The following is a 15,359-nucleotide window of genomic DNA, read 5'->3' as shown; positions in this document are numbered from 1 at the left end:
AACTCACTCTTCCACGACAGTGAACATTGCAGAATCTGCCATGGGCATTGTTATTCATGTTCATTTCTATGTTCCAGCAACAAATGTGTTGGTTAGCTGCTCTGAGTATGTTCTCCTAGCTGATGACATCTATACCATGAAGGACCAGCTAGAACACAAGTTGAGTATGACGGGAATTTGAGGCGGACGCGGAGATTTGATTGTTTATCGTATTTTGGGCACGAGACTAGAGCGCAGACGAAAACCAAAATATGTAAGTCGTTGGTTTCTCGCTTAATATTTACTCTGAAGTTGCAAAAGCGTACTTCGGAGTACTGGTCCAGATCCCACCGTCCCGTCTTTCTCACGCCGGACATTTCTTACTATTTGCGCCAACTTCCAAGTACTCCTTCAAGTGTTTTCCCTCTGTCATAACTCAAGTCATCTCGAATGACTCGGACAGGCGGACAGCGGCATCCTCTGCCTTAAGCTGCAAGTACTTATACCATGGATGCTCAAAGTTGAAGGTTCCTAAAACTCCAATCTTGAAGTAACCGCGAGGATTCAGCGCTGGTCAATGGACTTGCGTTGCTTTTTCTCCGACGGCCCGGCAAGAAGACTTCAAATGCACATCGCCCATGCAACATGTGCGTAGAACGGCTTCTCCTGATTGAATCCATGTGTTCATGATAACCAGTACTAGAAGGTCTTGGCTCCTGGAGGACATGGCATCCATTTATGTTCACCAGGAGGCCGTTTCATAGATAGGTCAGGCAAGAGTACAGTATGACTTGACTATGTCATGTGTAATGATTTCCGGCTTGACATCGTAGGACACCCGCATGGCTTATGATGGTTTTTACAGTATTTCAACACGACGATGTATATAAAGCGTTAGTGACGCTTCAAACTCAACGAGAAATGGCGTTTCTCATCTCAATAGCTCTCTTCCTCAGTCTCGCGGCGTTTTCCCTTGCATCCTTGGGAAATTCCACCTCTGAAGTCTCCGTTTTGCCAAGGGCTGGGACGTTTAGCAATCCGTTGAACAAACAAAAGGGCGCGGATCCGTGCATGCGATACATCAATGGCGTTTACTATATGACATCTACCCAGAACACGGACATTTCAATGTGGGCGGCTACGATGGTTGAAGGAATCAAGACCGCTACCCCCACGGTCCTCTTTACGGATACCACAGCGGGCCGAAATTTCGACTTCTGGGCACCCGAGTTTTGGCACCTTGATGGACGATGGTATATGTAAGTCTAACCTCGTTTTCTCTGTCTCTCATGTCTGATTCATAAGACTTTTAGATACTACGCTGTGGCGGGAAATGGAGATGATAATACTCATCGCCTCCACGTCCTTTCTGGAGGTACGGACGCGACCAATCCGATGAATGGGGCGTATACCCACACCGCTTCTCTCATTCCATCAAACTTCGACTTTTGGGCTGTCGATGGGTCTATTCTGGAATTGAATGGCGCGCGTTACTTCATATTCTCGGGAAAGACGACGGATGTTGTATGGACACAATGCACATATATCGTTCGTATGAGCAGCCCCACGACATTATCCGGAAATGCTGTACAAATCAGTTGCCCCACTCTTTCTTGGGTATGTGCTATTCTATATCTAGTTCGCGCGCGCTGTTGACGGAAATAATATGATACAGGAAGTTGCCGCTACTCCAGTCCAAGAGGGACCAGGTGCGTTACTTTCTACTAGAGTCTCAGAGAGTAGCTCATACGGTGAATGCTAGAGGCCATTACAATTGGGGGCGTGACACATGTACGACATCTTCCTGTGTTTTCAGGTTGTAAGGATATGCTTATCGTTCCCATAGATTGTCTACTCCGCTTCGCACTGCTCTACAGATGACTATGCACGTTCATTTCCGTTTCTATGAGTGGAAGGCGCTAGTAACTAGTTTTTAACAGGCCTTGGGTTTACTCACCCTGACTACCGGCGCTAATCCCCTTCTGGCGTCCAGTTGGACTCAGGCAAGTAGACTAACGGGCATCTTCCTGAACCTCATGCTAAAGCCCGCTTGGCAGGCCACATCTCCCGTCTTCACCAAGAACGTCGCCGCCGGGGTTTACGGTCCTGGCCATCAGTGAATCACATCTTCTCAAGTCTCTTGGCATAACACTAATAGCTTGATAATTTCATGTTTGAGAAAGACGGTGAACATCTGTTCGCATATCACGGAAAGAGCAGGCCTGGACTCGGCTGCGGCGATTTGCGTACGACCAGGGTTCAACCATTCAGTATAAGTGGAACTACTCCGATCTTCCCAGCCGCGATAGGAGATGGTATAGCAGTGGCAGAGCCATGAATATTCAAGATGGAGAGCCCGACACTATCAGTATACGGCTAGGTTTTATGAACATTTTCTGTCCTGTCCGGTGACGATGATATTCAGAATATATGTTCAGCTTCCTTAACGCCACTTGGCAGCTCATAGTGAATTGGAGGAGCACTGGGATACAAGGCCTTCCTCCATTCAGGGTTGTATCGAGCCATCTTCATGTGATCCATTGTCACACAATCTAGAAAAGAACGTCAAGATTAGAAAGACAGACCTAGTACAGTACGTACGAGAACTCAGGTACGTGTCGATTTCACCAAATAGCGAAAACATCAGACAAAGGACTGGAATCGACACGTCTCCATCTAAACCATTTCCGGGCCCATGGTCAAATTCTTCTAGTACCTCATCAATGAGGCCTTTTCCTTCACCAGGTTTGAGTCCCATGAAGACTTCAAAGTCCTGCCATATATCCGCCAACTTGAAAATGCCAACGGCAACGGGCTTGAATCTATCAAGCACATTTTTGGCATTGGGAACATGCTCGACCATTTGCAAAACAATGTGGGTACGGCCACGAGAAGGATCTCGTTCTAGTTCGAGAGCGCTAGCAAAGTGTATTGTGCACTCTTTCTGGGGCGCATCTCTCCAGATATGCCAGTCACTTGCACGTTGAGCTTCCAGAGGAGCGGTGCGAGAGAGCTCTGCTATCTTCTTGAGGTGCGCGGCAAATTCCCTGAAATTCGATGTAAGTATGAGGGCTGCTAATGAAATCTCAGCAACGTGACGTACTTGCATACTTCTCTGACATCCAGATATGTCGTCAGAAACATTGTGGTACGACTTGTAAGTACTTAGAAACGTACTTGTGATAGGGCCAGTTGACTTTTTGGCACTGCTTAGAACTTGTCAACCTTATATATCAGCATCACTGTGACCCAGAGGCTCGACAACGCTTACCAATAATAGATGTGTTGGCATCGAGCACACTGAGCGAGTTTCACCTGAGGTTCACGTGCATGACAGTTTCGACAGGCCCTGTAGAGACGTTCGTCGGTTTTCTGTGTGTGTTTCCTGTCTTCGATCCATTTTACACCACCAAGGCCTTTCAAGACCGGGTCTGTCTCCTGATCAAGGTCGGTAGTAAACATCTCAACAATCATTAGGTCCGTAATTTTGTGAGGATTTTTTTTGAACCATTTGATCAACCAGGTTTCCCTAAAACGATTGAGTAGTTGTATCGGAATGAAAGGGAGTCCGTACAGTTCACCAGCTTGCTTTGTTTCTCCTAGTCTCCGAAGTACACGAGCAAGATAGACTTTCCCTCTAATCACATTATAAGTGGCAGTCGAAAATGTGGTGAGGTTTGACTCGTTCACAAGGCGTGACAATGCTTTCTTTGCTTCTTTGTCATCTGTCCTGGCTCGTGCAAGGGAAACTGCATAATTGCCATATAATACTCTGTTATTGAATATTAATCATTGATATGCTGAGTATAAAAAATAGCCGATAGTTACGGATTTAATTTCGCAACATTAGAGATACCGGTACTCTCCACACAGCGTTTTTCATCCGTCTGAACAGCTTCTCGTGAATGACGCAGAGCTTCGATCGGACGGTCGATTTGGGGCCCTCTGAGAGACCATTAATAGAAAGTCACGCATTCAATGCAAAGGTACTGACAGTAAATGGTGCGCCACCTTATTTCTGGCATTGGAGAGCTGTGTGCAGATTTAGACGCGTGTCTGAAGAATGGACATCCACCTGCAAGCTCACCGCAAAATATCTAGCAAAATCAGCCATTTCGCCTTGCTGATTGGGAAGGATGTGTCCGACACTCCTCAACTGATCCTCTGAGCATTCTTTCAGGGCGCGAATGAACCATTCCAGTGCCCAAACACATTGCAGAAGAATATCGGATGGAACTGAGGAGAAATACATTACCCAAATACAGCTTATGTCCCCGAAATTGTAACACTTACCGTCAACTACGTTGCAGAAATAACTGAATTGAAACAGGTTTGGAAGTATTGTATTGTAGATCAACGCTGTAGGAAGAATACCGACGTCCTGGCCTTGGGAGTTTCGACCGAGTATTGCTTCGGGTTCCGGCTTTCGCATAAGTTCTTGAACTGCATTATTCTAGGATAAAACGCGAGAAATCAGGTGTAATGTCGAACATACCATATGCAGCTTCCTCGCGAACCAGGGCGAGATCAGGTAGTTTGAAGTCAGCAGGCAAATCATGGCCTTCGAGATGGGCTCTTGGCTCCTTCACCGTGCTACTACGAGCAACACTCATATCCCTGGAGTCTGTAAGTGATGGTTCAATGTCAAGAAGCTTAATGGCGGAGCTTGAATTTGGTTTCCATGAGACTTACTTGTGGCGTGCGTTTGATCCTATGTTCAATCCACCTTCTCGGTAATCGAGATAGAGATGAACAGCTACGGCTTGCTTAGCTTCGCCATGCAACATCTTTGCGCGAACCATGACATGATGCCGCCACTAGCACAACGAAAGCGATTCCACATTTCGACTGTCAGCAAGTTGAACGTGGTTCAACCCCGGTTAGCACATATGTGAATTAGCAAAAAGTCACGGAAGTAGTGGTTTGTTTTAGCGTCGCAATATGCTTATAGCCTTATGGCCATGCTCATTTCCAAATATTAAAGACTTGCGACTGTCCGAAAACAACTCGGCGAGTATTCAAAGACCTACAAGATAGTGAGTACGTACTGGGACGTTGCTTTCACCCCTGCTTGCGTTTTAACTTGTTGATTTGCTTCTAGACTTGAAATTTGTGGTCCTTAACTTCCCGTGGTTGCAGTATCTGGTCGCAGACATTGCATCAGAAAGACTAATACTTTACTTGGTAGGGAACGCAAGAAGCCAATTGCCTCCGGCGATCATCGATCACCCCCTGGTCATCCCTTCGTGCTCGTCCTTCAGGCACCAGGAAATGCCTACGCGGTGGGAGTGACGCCTTAGAGAACTCATCCTGTCAAATGGAGGTGCGAAATACTGTAAGTCTTCGCCAGAAAGAAAATAATCATATTGTCTCTTAGAAGGCAACGCGGAAGCTGGGATACGCCTACATAATGGCAGCGACAGTGGTTAGATTCATATGATGCCGAAAGCTCGTCGAGAATACAGGTACAATAGTGTTGTCATAGAGCTCTAAGCCGGGGCGTAGATATATGTACTTGCTGGAAGGGCAACGAGTCCTCACAAGCTTGATTGACCAAATTCTGACGTGAAAGGCGCAGGTAGTCCACTACAATTGACAGGAGGCTCTTTGAAAGTCCCTACAGCAAAGAACTGGGGCCAATCCGAGTCATAGTGAAAACGAGCTTCGTCAAGCAATTGGGACATGGGGGCATAGGTAGCAGCTGAGGGAGACCACACGACAAGAGAATAATAAGGTCCGTAAGGTATCACAAGTGCCACGGCATATTGGGGGAGTCTGACTAGTCTCTGCGAAATCAAAAATTCGACGAGAAATGGTGTTGGTGGTGGGTGAATCTATCCTTTATCATTATGTGTGACCATGTGTGACAGTGTGACCATTTGAACCCTTTCAACAACACCACGACGCGTTTCTAGCATGGAGTCCAAACTCAAAGCATTGAAAGTGGTTGACCTCAAGGCCATCTTAGCCACAGCCAGCGTCTCTCTTCCTGCAAAAGCCAACAAGCAGGACCTCATTAACACCATCCTTGCTTCCCAGGCTGCCCTTGACGCCTACAACACCCTTCACGACGTCCCTGTCGTCGAGGTCGCACCTCCCAAGGCGCCAGAAAAGAAGGCAGAACCTCCCACTCCTGTGAAGGCAAAGCCAGCTGAGCCTCCTAAGATGCCGCCAAAGGCAGAGCCTGTAACGGAGCCTGCAGCAGCAGCTGCACCACCAGCGTCTGTGCCTGCACCGGTCGAGCCAGCGACGGCAGCAGAAGCAGACGTGGATCCTGAACTGGAGAAGCGAAAGCAACGCGCTGCTCGATTCGGCATACCTCTTGTTGAGTCCAAACCGGATCGCAAAAACGCGTCACGGAAAAAACAGCCCGCTACGGTGGATGTAAGACGTCTTTTGTTTGGTTTTTACTGTCTTATTCATCTCTTTACAGGACCCCGACAAGATTAAAGCCCGTGCGGCGAGGTTTGGAATCGCTACAAAGTCTACAACCTCTCCCCCTTCGAAACGAAAGGCGGCGGCTACCATGACAGAGGAAGTTGATGCTGAAGAGTTGGCACGGCGGAAGAAACGAGCAGAGCGGTTTGGTCCCAAGTCCACTGTGTGTACTCTACCTTCAAAGTGTCCATGCACAACTAACCCCAAACACAGTGATGATAACGACGCCTGATTCTCACGTACTTATATGCTCCGCCGCTTGATGATGACGACCCTATGCCGTTATATAATGACGCGATTGCGGATTTTTCCCAGCATCGAGAAAATTACAGACTCACTGAGGGACGTATGTATCATTACGCTGCGACGGATACTGTTCCAGTGGATCGGCGTCTATCTGTTCTAGTTTATCATTATTATTGCATTCGCTACATGTATGCACAGGATGATTACAGTGGCTACATTACAGTTTACACGAAGTATAAGCACACTTAAATAGTGAAAGGACGGCATAAAAGTATCAAGTGAAGCATAGTGTATCAAGCATATACGGACATTCAATCCTCTGTCAAGTCGATGACAGGCCCAGTAATGACCATCGGCTTTCGAGGCTGCTTCCTCTTGGTACCTGCGACGACTGAATGTACAGACACAGACGTCGCTGCATCTTGCGATGGCGCATCTACCTCTATTGGTGGCGGACCTGGAGCAGGATGCATAGGCAAGGTAAACTGCTTCATGCCCTCAAGAGCCCTTAACACATCCGCATACCGCCGTCCAACCAGTTTCGAAATAACATCGTCATCTCCAATCATGTTCAAAAACGTCCTCACGTCCGCCTGCCGCGCGGACCATTGTAGCGAAGCAAGCACGTCTGGTCGTTTCCTCACCAAAAGTCCCTGCGGGCGACCCGAGCGCACGGTCTCATATGTCACCAGATCAGTAGCTCCTCGAAGAAATCCCTCAATGTGATTTCTCTTCGCTTGAAGAAATCGGAGAGTAGTCTCGGCGGAGGTGTTTTTGAGGAACGTATTGAGCATGCCACATTCAGCACAACCGCAGCCCAGCCGTCGTATGTTGACAGCGCGGGGCTTGGCTCCCAATACATCGTGGAGGTAAGAGCCAATAAATATCTGCATGATATCAGCGAAAGGGGGAGCGCAAATGTCGATCTTTTTCTTCTGCAATAATTGCCGAAGTTCGGGGATGAGAGGCGTGTATAAAGCTTGGAAGTTGGCATGGCTCGGAGGCTTGCGTTTAAGAATGGTTACGAAGAGGGTCTTGCACATCTCTGTGTGGTCAGTGGAAATACACAAATCAACTAGTTGTATGATTCGGGTGACCATCGGTTGCTGGGGCGCTACAGGAGGAGGTCCTGTGTAGTAATAAGGGCGAAGATTGGGTACAGCGACGACAGATTCCCATAGGTTCAGAACGTTGTCAAGGCACTGGACTAGGAGGGCAGGCTTGGGAGTTGAAGAATCAGCGATAGTTTCTTGTATCGTGTCTCTATTCGTATGGAGCGAATTAACGAAAGCGATCCAAAAAGAATAGAGAGAGGGGCTCTTGGCGAGACGAGGCATGATTCTAGTGGACAATTTCATGATTCATGATTCATGGCAACACGAGTATGGATTTGAACTTACGTTTCAGAAAACCAAGCTGTACCTTTCTCCTTGATGACCGATATCAAGATGGGTACATCCTCAGAATCCGGAGTCGTAAGAGTCAGCAGCGCTTGGGACAACTGCAGTCGACTCCACTCTCTGACGATTAGCTCGTCGTCGGTGGCCGCTTCACTGATGCCCTTGAGGAAATCATGTGCTATCTTCAATTTGGATGTCTTAGCGACCATTTTTTCCAGACTAATGTACAGCGTAAGCGTGGACGTGACACAAAGAAGGCAAAGAGTAGCTCACACAGGACGTACACCTTCGAACGTAAATGTCCGCCAAGCAGTGACTATTCTATCAAGGCCGTAAGCTGTTAGATCGAAGGCCGTTGCTTTCACGATGCGCTTCCATATTTCAAGGTTTTTCCACTTGATAGCGAATTCAGACATGGATAACGCAGACTGTTTGTTCTGGATATTCAGCCGATCGATAACCAAATTTGCAATCTTCAAGTCGTCAGCTGTCGGTACTTCAGATCCAGCGTTTTTAAGACGTTGAAGGCCATAATTTATGCCACCGGCCGCTGAAAAGAATACTCTTGGGGAGTCATCTTCATGCACGAGCATCAATACCGTTCTTCGGTAAACTAGGATAAATCAGTTAGGTGTGATCAAGGTATGAAAATAAGCACTTAGGACTTACAGTGATCCAGGGTTCCACCGTACTATGAAAAGTGTCAACGCTGATGAACGGTAGAGTAGGGTGTACGAACGGCATACATTTCCCATATAACCTTCGTATTCTTCATCGTCAGGATCTTCGCCATCGAAGGGATCTTGAGGGACTAGACTATCGTCGCTCAATTCCAGAGATGCCTTTCCAGATGCGAGTAAGTGGTTGCCCTTCATATCGACGATGTTATCCACTGTAAGAAATGTCTCATAATCCTCGCCCATACGATAAGAACTTTCGTCTTCCGACTCGTCATAAGGGTCGTACCGCCTTCGCTTCCAACCATAGCTTGAGTGGAATCCCATATCCTCGGCCTGACCGCTTTGCCGATACGACAAGCTGCCGAGGCACACTACGTAGTCCAAGTCCTTGGCCACACTTTGCAAATGAGCCGCTTTATGAGCGTCCTGTCCTTTCAAAGCCATTGCACCAATTCGCAACTCGGCTGCACTGTACTCATGGCTTAAGATGTATGCGACAAGATCTAGAGGATCAGACTGGAAGCGGTCCTTTCTCCATTTCTGGAGGACTCTTCGTAGTCGATGTACAGCTGTATGCATATTGGGTAGGGATGGAAGAGGTGCCGTAGGTACGGTTTGAACAAGGTTGTACGAGAGCGCCAAGCGATAGCCTGATTTGACAGGCTTGACTTCATGGAAGACGTCTGTATACCAGGCAAGAACTGCCGTGGAAACTAAAGACTGTTCAGAAAAGTCGAATACTTGGGACGACCCTGAGTGGGATACATGAACCTCGCCACCCTTATACGAGGACGGGAGAATGATGATGATGGTGCCGAACATTCCTGGGACTTTTGCGGTGCTTCAGAGATTGTTAGTTGACGTCAATGGTAGAACGGTATGACCTACTCCTGATGTTTATGAAAACTGATTGACAACATGTAAGACACACAAAATTAGAGAGGGAACCTTCACTGACTGCGAGCCTTCCTGATACAACAGGAGCTTGTATAAATCACAGCGAACATTCGCAGAGGGTGTTCCAAGGCTCTGGGAGACAGTCGGTACAACAGTCTGTTTCACAAAGATATCCCACAGCGGATTTTCAAATTTGATGGATCCCTGGTCGATTTCCCATGTGTCGCGGACCTCGGTATTGACGATGGTCTGCTCGTTATGACCGTAAGGTGCTTGGGATGCGCAGTCAATGATGAGCTGCGCATCCCGAGGGCTCAAGGGAAGACCTATGGGGCCAATACCCTCGATGGCAAGGCACGGATTGGGAGCCTGTGGGAATGGACCGCTGTATGCGTATGAACCTTTGAAGGCGAAATCGCCACCCATGGCAGCTTCAAATTCTTCCTGGCATTACCATTAGTGATGTCTACTGTTATCAAATCGTAAGAACGTACCCTCAAGTCCCCTCCATCAGATAATACTGACTCGTCGTCGTCATCATGTTCATCTTCCTGTTCAGTCGTATTCTCCATGTCGATGTCTATATTCTCAGAGCCGCCACTGGTCGTCTTTTCAGGTAACGTGGACGCTTCAGGTGAAAGAACTTCTTCCCCTGAGAGAACAGTTGGTATTGAAGGTGTCCACGTTTTACCTCCAAGCGACGGTCTTGGCGGAGTCTCTGAGGTCGGTGGTGGCATAGAAGGCATCCGCGTCTCCCCGTTCAAAGGGAGTCCTGAGTCGGCACCATCTGCTTGCGCATCCTCCCTTTCAGGACTTGCAGGAGGCACAGAAGGTATCCACGTTTTGCCACCGACTGAGGCGCGTTCCTGAGGTTCGGTGAGACCTTCTTCAGACAGAATGGTGGATTCGGACTCCTGGCGTCGGAGTGGTACCACATAGTAGGTCTTACCGCCAACGGAAGGATGGGAGTCGGACGGTGGCGAGGTAGCGCGACTGCGAGGTGTAGCAGCGTCTTGGGAGTCGGGATTGTCGTTCTCAACTGGTACAGCATAGCATGTCTTACCGCCAACAGTAGGACGGATATCTGCAGACACGTCCACTTCTGTGTCTTTGGAGTCGATAAGCATGGCCTCGACGTCTCGCTGATCCTCGCTGTTTGTGTCTACGCCTGGGGAAGCGTCGCGACTCGCTTGCGTTGGGCCCGCGGCGCTGTCAATGGTGGGCGCGACAGTATCCGGTATCGGTAACGAGGTTGTATCGGAAATGTCGTTCATTGGATTGAATACTTGAGTCGGCAAAACAGAAAGGACTCAGAGCATCGAGTAGCGAGGAAACGATGCAAAAATAGGGACTGAAAGGTGTCTTCAAGGAGATACCTCGAAGCGTCACAGTGCACGTGTTTTGTGGTCACATTTAATATCGCGGTTCCCTGCGATCGGCAAATTCGGAAATTGCCAAATGACCGAGAATTCTGACGACCATGTTGTTTGCAAGATGTATGTTTTTCTCCTCTTCCACTAACTGCAGCTCACCGCTCCTTTCAGATGCCGCAGACAGGTTTCAAAGTATACCTGTCCAACATGCAATCTCCCTTACTGCTCCCTGACGTGTTTTCGCTCCCCTGCGCATGGCGACTGCTCTGAGACGTTTTACAAGAATGAAATCCAACGTGATGTCAGTGCAAACCCGAACTTGAAAGCGGAAGAGCGACTGAAGATGGTGGAGATGCTGAAGAGATTCGAGGAGATGGAAAACGAAGATGACGAGGACGAGGATGATGGTTTGGCAGAGCGATTTGAAGGTATCGATCTTGGTACGTCTTTTTCTAATTCCAGCTTTCGGTCGACTCATGAATTTCACAGACAATACAGATGAGCTTTGGAGCCGTCTAACGCCTGCCGAGCGTACCAAATTTCTAAATGCCGTTGCTGATCCTTCCAGCGAGCTCGCTCAGTCCCTTCTCGCATCTGAAGAATTTGAACGTTCTCCATGGTGGGAAACGAAAGTCGAACCAGACTTCTCCATTCTCGAGGTCCCCACGACCCTCCACCCGCGTGTTAGCCGCGCTTTGATGTATAATTTGTGCGGGATAACAATAGCATACGCATACACCACTCGTCACCTCTCTTTGGCCGACCCGGGAGCCAAGGAACTGATGAAGAATCTTGTGCCATTTCTTGCAGACTCAAGGTCAACATTGGCTCATACGTCTCTTGGGGAAGCTGTGACGGCTGTTTGCTCTCGCGGGTCCATTGACCCGCAAGCACTAAAGGTCCTGTTGAAGGACACCACAATTTTATTAAAGCCTCGTATCGTAATGGAAGATGGAGTCCATCCCAATCACCGCGCTCTCATCATGCTATCAGAACTTGCAAGGTTGTTTGCAGGAGGCAAAGTGGCGAAGAAACTCATCTTCTACGGAGCTTATATCATGGAAGGACGGGGCCTATTGGCCATGGTAGTGAAGGAAGTGGAAGAGATGCTCAACGCGGAGGCGGATCAGAATTTCCCACAACCTTCTACAATAACCGACTTCAAGCTAGGACGAACGGCCTCCGCTAGCATCGAAGAGATCGGATAATTCAGCGAATCGATTTTCTCACAATTTGGGCTGGATTGCCCTGCTTCTCTACAATGCTATATGGCTCTAGTGCGAGCTTCGTCCTTCCTTTGCCCATCGCTCTTGGTGGCAAATTGGCGTCAGGATTGCTCTCGCTTCCAAGGATCAGTGTATTCAACTCGTATCTGCATTCGTTGGGCTCGTGATGGCGCACATGCGCGCTCATGCAAATAGGTTACAGTACGTTATGTATGTACCTTGAAGTAATATTATCGTCTGTGTTTAGTGAGAACTATCCTTTCCTCCACTCAAACTTCTGAAGAATTCTGCATATGCATTTTCGACATCAAATAGTAGCTGTTACCATTGTTCAGAATGAGGAGGCTCATTTTAAGTGGATGGACCTACCTGCCGCGACTGCTCCTCGGTGATTTCCTCGGACGCTTTCATGGCATTCAGTGTAATCAGCCTAACAAGATTGTGATTGACAGCAGAACGTAGATCAAGAAGATAACCCTTACCATCCAACCATCTTACTGTGACCTTCCCAAGAGTCTTTGCCTTTAAACCGAGCATAACCGGTGACCAGCTCCTGCAGGTATGGATATAGCTGATCTTTGGCTCGCAGGCGTAGTTTCAGAGCATCCATGAGAGTAATAAATCCCTAGGAAATACGTTATTGATGGTCCGAGTTGCCAAATGGAACATTGCACACCTGTGTCGTTTCAGCAACCCACTTGCCTGTCTCCGGGCCAGCTTCGCTTGAATGCTCGACTGTCGCTGGAACTCCCACTTGGATCCGATGAAGAGCTGCTGGATTGTCCATCTACACAACAGGCATAAAAACTCAAGACATATCGACAACACGAGCCCACACTTACTCGGTACCTCTGCATGAATTGTTCAATAGACAACACATCATCGCCAACGAGCTTCAACATAGTCTTGTACTGTGACAGCAGCCGGGTGCATGCAGGCGAGTATCTCTTCAATAGCAACCTTAGAAAACTGTTCATATCACCAACAGCCAATCACTCACTCTGCCGCCGTTATCGAGTCTCTCACATAGGCTCTCTCGAGATAGTCCAAAGCCACGATTATACCAAAAAGCGTCGCAAGCAGGTTATATCTCTCGCGGTCTGCATTGTTCGTATACAGACGGACCTCCTCGTCCAGGGAGAACGTCGACATGATGGTAGCTGATTCGGATACGGCCCGAGATCCGATCCCGCCATGCTCACTAAGACTGACGATTATTTGACGAATTAGTTATCTTACCTGAGCCTCGTCGATGTCAGGAGGCGAGCACTGAGAGTCCTGTTAGAGTTCCCAGCTATTCCGACGTACAAGTGCCCAAATGGCGGATGTGACCTTCAAATTCTCGGAATGGCCCCCTGCGCTGACCGACAGCCAACTAGAGGCATTGCATTTGCAGGCGTCGACCTATGCACTGTCCCATGGCCTTCTGTATCTCTCTGTGCAGCCTCCACGACTTCCAACATCAGCGATACATGCACCATTATCCCTTCTTCCTTCACCATTTCCTAGACGTCTCTTCAACTTTGCACAGAGAATCCAGTCCACGTACAATGTCTTGTATTCCCGTATCGCCATGGATGAGGACTTTTTAGACGAAATAATGGGGACTGAGCGCGGCGTTGGAAAGGTCGACACATTTACTGGTCAGCTTTGGTCCGGATGGAAGGAAATTCGGGATCGAGGTGGTGCAGTACAGGTATGCTGAATTTCTCCTTGCGAGTCTGTTGATTTCAAGGCCTTTAAGCCCTTGCACCTAGGCCTATTCAGATCCGATTATCTTTTACACGCATCGGATTCAGACAAACTGGCTCTGAGGCAAGTCGAATTCAATACGATATCATCGTCGTTTGGGACTTTATCTGAGCGAGTTGCCAATCTGCACCGGTAAGCCGTGTTCAATATTTAAAGCCCACACCCTTCTCATAGTAGAAAGCCATCTTTATTCTTTAACAGATTATTTCAATGCTTCTACGTGGCTGAAAGCAGAGAATTTCTCTCCAAATCAGACCACTGCCGGTCTGGTTGAGGGCCTAGCAGCCGCGCATGCCGCGTACAATATCCCTGGGTAATCGCTTTCGATGCTTTCCTACCAAACTCCTTTGACCCAAAATTTTAGTTCTCAAATCCTATTCGTCGTTCAGCCAGGCGAGCGAAACGTCTTTGACCAAAGATGGCTCGAATACGAACTGCTAGAAAGGTCTGTCACTCTCACATCATTTTACTTGTCACTAATCGTTCCATAGGCATTCAATTCACGTCATCCGCCAAACCTTCGACGAACTAGCGTCGTCAGCCTCGATTGACCCTTCAACATCTGCTTTACTCGTCTCTTCCATTGAGATCTCGACCGTCTACTTCCGCGCAGGCTATACCCCGACAGATTACCCAACTCGATCGCATTTTGAGACCCGCTTCCTCCTCGAACGTTCCAAAGCAATCAACTGCCCTTCGATCCCTCTGCAGCTTGCAGGTGGAAAGAAGGTGCAACAGGTTCTCGCACAACCAGGCATATTGGAGCGCTTCCTTGGCGAAGACTTCACGGTGGAGCAACTCGAAGAGCTGCGTGCAAGCTGGATGGGAATGTGGGGTCTTGATGAGCCGGATGGGATACAGAAGGCCAGGGAGAGATCGGCGGGGTTGGTATTGAAACCCCAACGAGAAGGCGGCGGTAACAACGTCTACAAGGAGTCTATTCCCCCATTTTTGGATACCCTGTCTACAGAGGAAAGTCAGGCATGGATTGCCATGGAGTTGATCGTACCGCCGGAGGGCGTGAAAAGCTACTTAGTGCGGGCTGAATTGACGGGAAGCGTGAAGACGGAGGTAGTCAGCGAATTGGGGATCTTTGGGTGGTCCTTGTTTGGGAACAAGAAGATTGTAGAAGAGAAGCAGGTCGGATGGTTGGTCAGGACCAAAGGCAAAGATAGCAATGAGGGCGGTGTTGCAACTGGATTTTCTGTCTTGGATTCATTGCTTTTGGTCGATGACTGAAGTGATGCATGGATTCTTACCGACGCTCCTGCAGTCCTAGAAATAATGAATAAGTACCTTTATGTGCGCGTTGACGTCCTTGAAATTCGCGTCTGTGATAGTGGTAATTTAGTACAATAAGCCTATTGG

At 48.3% G+C, this 15,359-nt stretch overlaps 7 protein-coding genes across 7 annotated transcripts; 4 read left to right on the top strand and 3 right to left on the bottom strand.

Moving 5' to 3' along the window:
- Positions 1 to 1,050: 1,050 nt before the first annotated feature.
- Positions 1,051 to 2,317, top strand: EV420DRAFT_1617330 (Arabinanase/levansucrase/invertase; the record flags this gene model as incomplete). Its single annotated transcript, XM_060475221.1, has 5 exons — positions 1,051 to 1,238; positions 1,293 to 1,596; positions 1,920 to 1,982; positions 2,037 to 2,075; positions 2,138 to 2,317. 5 exons carry the CDS (start codon positions 1,051 to 1,053, stop codon positions 2,315 to 2,317), a joined length of 774 nt encoding a protein of 257 aa, XP_060337805.1.
- An 83-nt stretch (positions 2,318 to 2,400) lies between these two features.
- EV420DRAFT_1636240 (uncharacterized protein) lies at positions 2,401 to 4,781 on the bottom strand (the record flags this gene model as incomplete). Its single annotated transcript, XM_060476561.1, has 12 exons — positions 2,401 to 2,531; positions 2,581 to 3,026; positions 3,083 to 3,094; positions 3,157 to 3,195; positions 3,251 to 3,508; positions 3,554 to 3,751; positions 3,808 to 3,924; positions 3,974 to 4,011; positions 4,067 to 4,215; positions 4,273 to 4,422; positions 4,475 to 4,596; positions 4,672 to 4,781. The coding sequence occupies 12 exons, from the start codon at positions 4,779 to 4,781 to the stop codon at positions 2,401 to 2,403; spliced, it is 1,770 nt and encodes a 589-aa protein (XP_060337804.1).
- Positions 4,782 to 5,848: 1,067 nt separating this feature from the next.
- EV420DRAFT_672152 (uncharacterized protein) lies at positions 5,849 to 6,804 on the top strand. Its single transcript, XM_060483017.1, has 3 exons — positions 5,849 to 6,363; positions 6,413 to 6,580; positions 6,631 to 6,804. Exons 1-3 carry the CDS (start codon positions 5,896 to 5,898, stop codon positions 6,631 to 6,633), a joined length of 639 nt encoding a protein of 212 aa, XP_060337803.1. The 5' UTR covers positions 5,849 to 5,895; the 3' UTR covers positions 6,634 to 6,804.
- Positions 6,750 to 11,017, bottom strand: EV420DRAFT_672155 (uncharacterized protein). The gene is made up of 8 exons (XM_060483018.1): positions 10,135 to 11,017; positions 9,702 to 10,084; positions 9,632 to 9,649; positions 8,810 to 9,584; positions 8,733 to 8,754; positions 8,337 to 8,676; positions 8,064 to 8,282; positions 6,750 to 8,004 (listed from the first exon to the last, which is right to left on the bottom strand). Exons 1-8 carry the CDS (start codon positions 10,912 to 10,914, stop codon positions 6,975 to 6,977), a joined length of 3,567 nt encoding a protein of 1,188 aa, XP_060337802.1. The 5' UTR covers positions 10,915 to 11,017; the 3' UTR covers positions 6,750 to 6,974.
- Positions 11,018 to 11,098: 81 nt separating this feature from the next.
- On the top strand, positions 11,099 to 12,221 carry EV420DRAFT_1636237 (uncharacterized protein; the record flags this gene model as incomplete). The annotated part of the gene is made up of 3 exons (XM_060476560.1): positions 11,099 to 11,136; positions 11,185 to 11,453; positions 11,503 to 12,221. 3 exons carry the CDS (start codon positions 11,099 to 11,101, stop codon positions 12,219 to 12,221), a joined length of 1,026 nt encoding a protein of 341 aa, XP_060337801.1.
- A 130-nt stretch (positions 12,222 to 12,351) lies between these two features.
- Positions 12,352 to 13,469, bottom strand: EV420DRAFT_672074 (vacuolar protein sorting-associated). The gene is made up of 6 exons (XM_060483015.1): positions 13,240 to 13,469; positions 13,082 to 13,184; positions 12,916 to 13,026; positions 12,722 to 12,864; positions 12,609 to 12,669; positions 12,352 to 12,557 (listed from the first exon to the last, which is right to left on the bottom strand). The coding sequence occupies exons 1-6, from the start codon at positions 13,389 to 13,391 to the stop codon at positions 12,483 to 12,485; spliced, it is 645 nt and encodes a 214-aa protein (XP_060337800.1). The 5' UTR covers positions 13,392 to 13,469; the 3' UTR covers positions 12,352 to 12,482.
- Position 13,470: 1 nt separating this feature from the next.
- On the top strand, positions 13,471 to 15,317 carry EV420DRAFT_672136 (glutathione synthase). The gene is made up of 5 exons (XM_060483016.1): positions 13,471 to 13,935; positions 13,984 to 14,123; positions 14,173 to 14,304; positions 14,356 to 14,436; positions 14,483 to 15,317. Exons 1-5 carry the CDS (start codon positions 13,558 to 13,560, stop codon positions 15,228 to 15,230), a joined length of 1,479 nt encoding a protein of 492 aa, XP_060337799.1. The 5' UTR covers positions 13,471 to 13,557; the 3' UTR covers positions 15,231 to 15,317.
- The last annotated feature ends 42 nt before the right edge of the window (positions 15,318 to 15,359 follow it).

The sequence above is a fragment of the Desarmillaria tabescens genome (assembly GCF_030435595.1).
Source record: "Desarmillaria tabescens strain CCBAS 213 chromosome Unknown EV420scaffold_3, whole genome shotgun sequence".
Taxonomy (NCBI): Eukaryota; Fungi; Basidiomycota; class Agaricomycetes; order Agaricales; family Physalacriaceae; genus Desarmillaria; species Desarmillaria tabescens.
The sequence above is the reverse complement of the archived record's forward strand: the minus strand, read 5'-3'. Positions and strand labels throughout refer to the sequence as shown.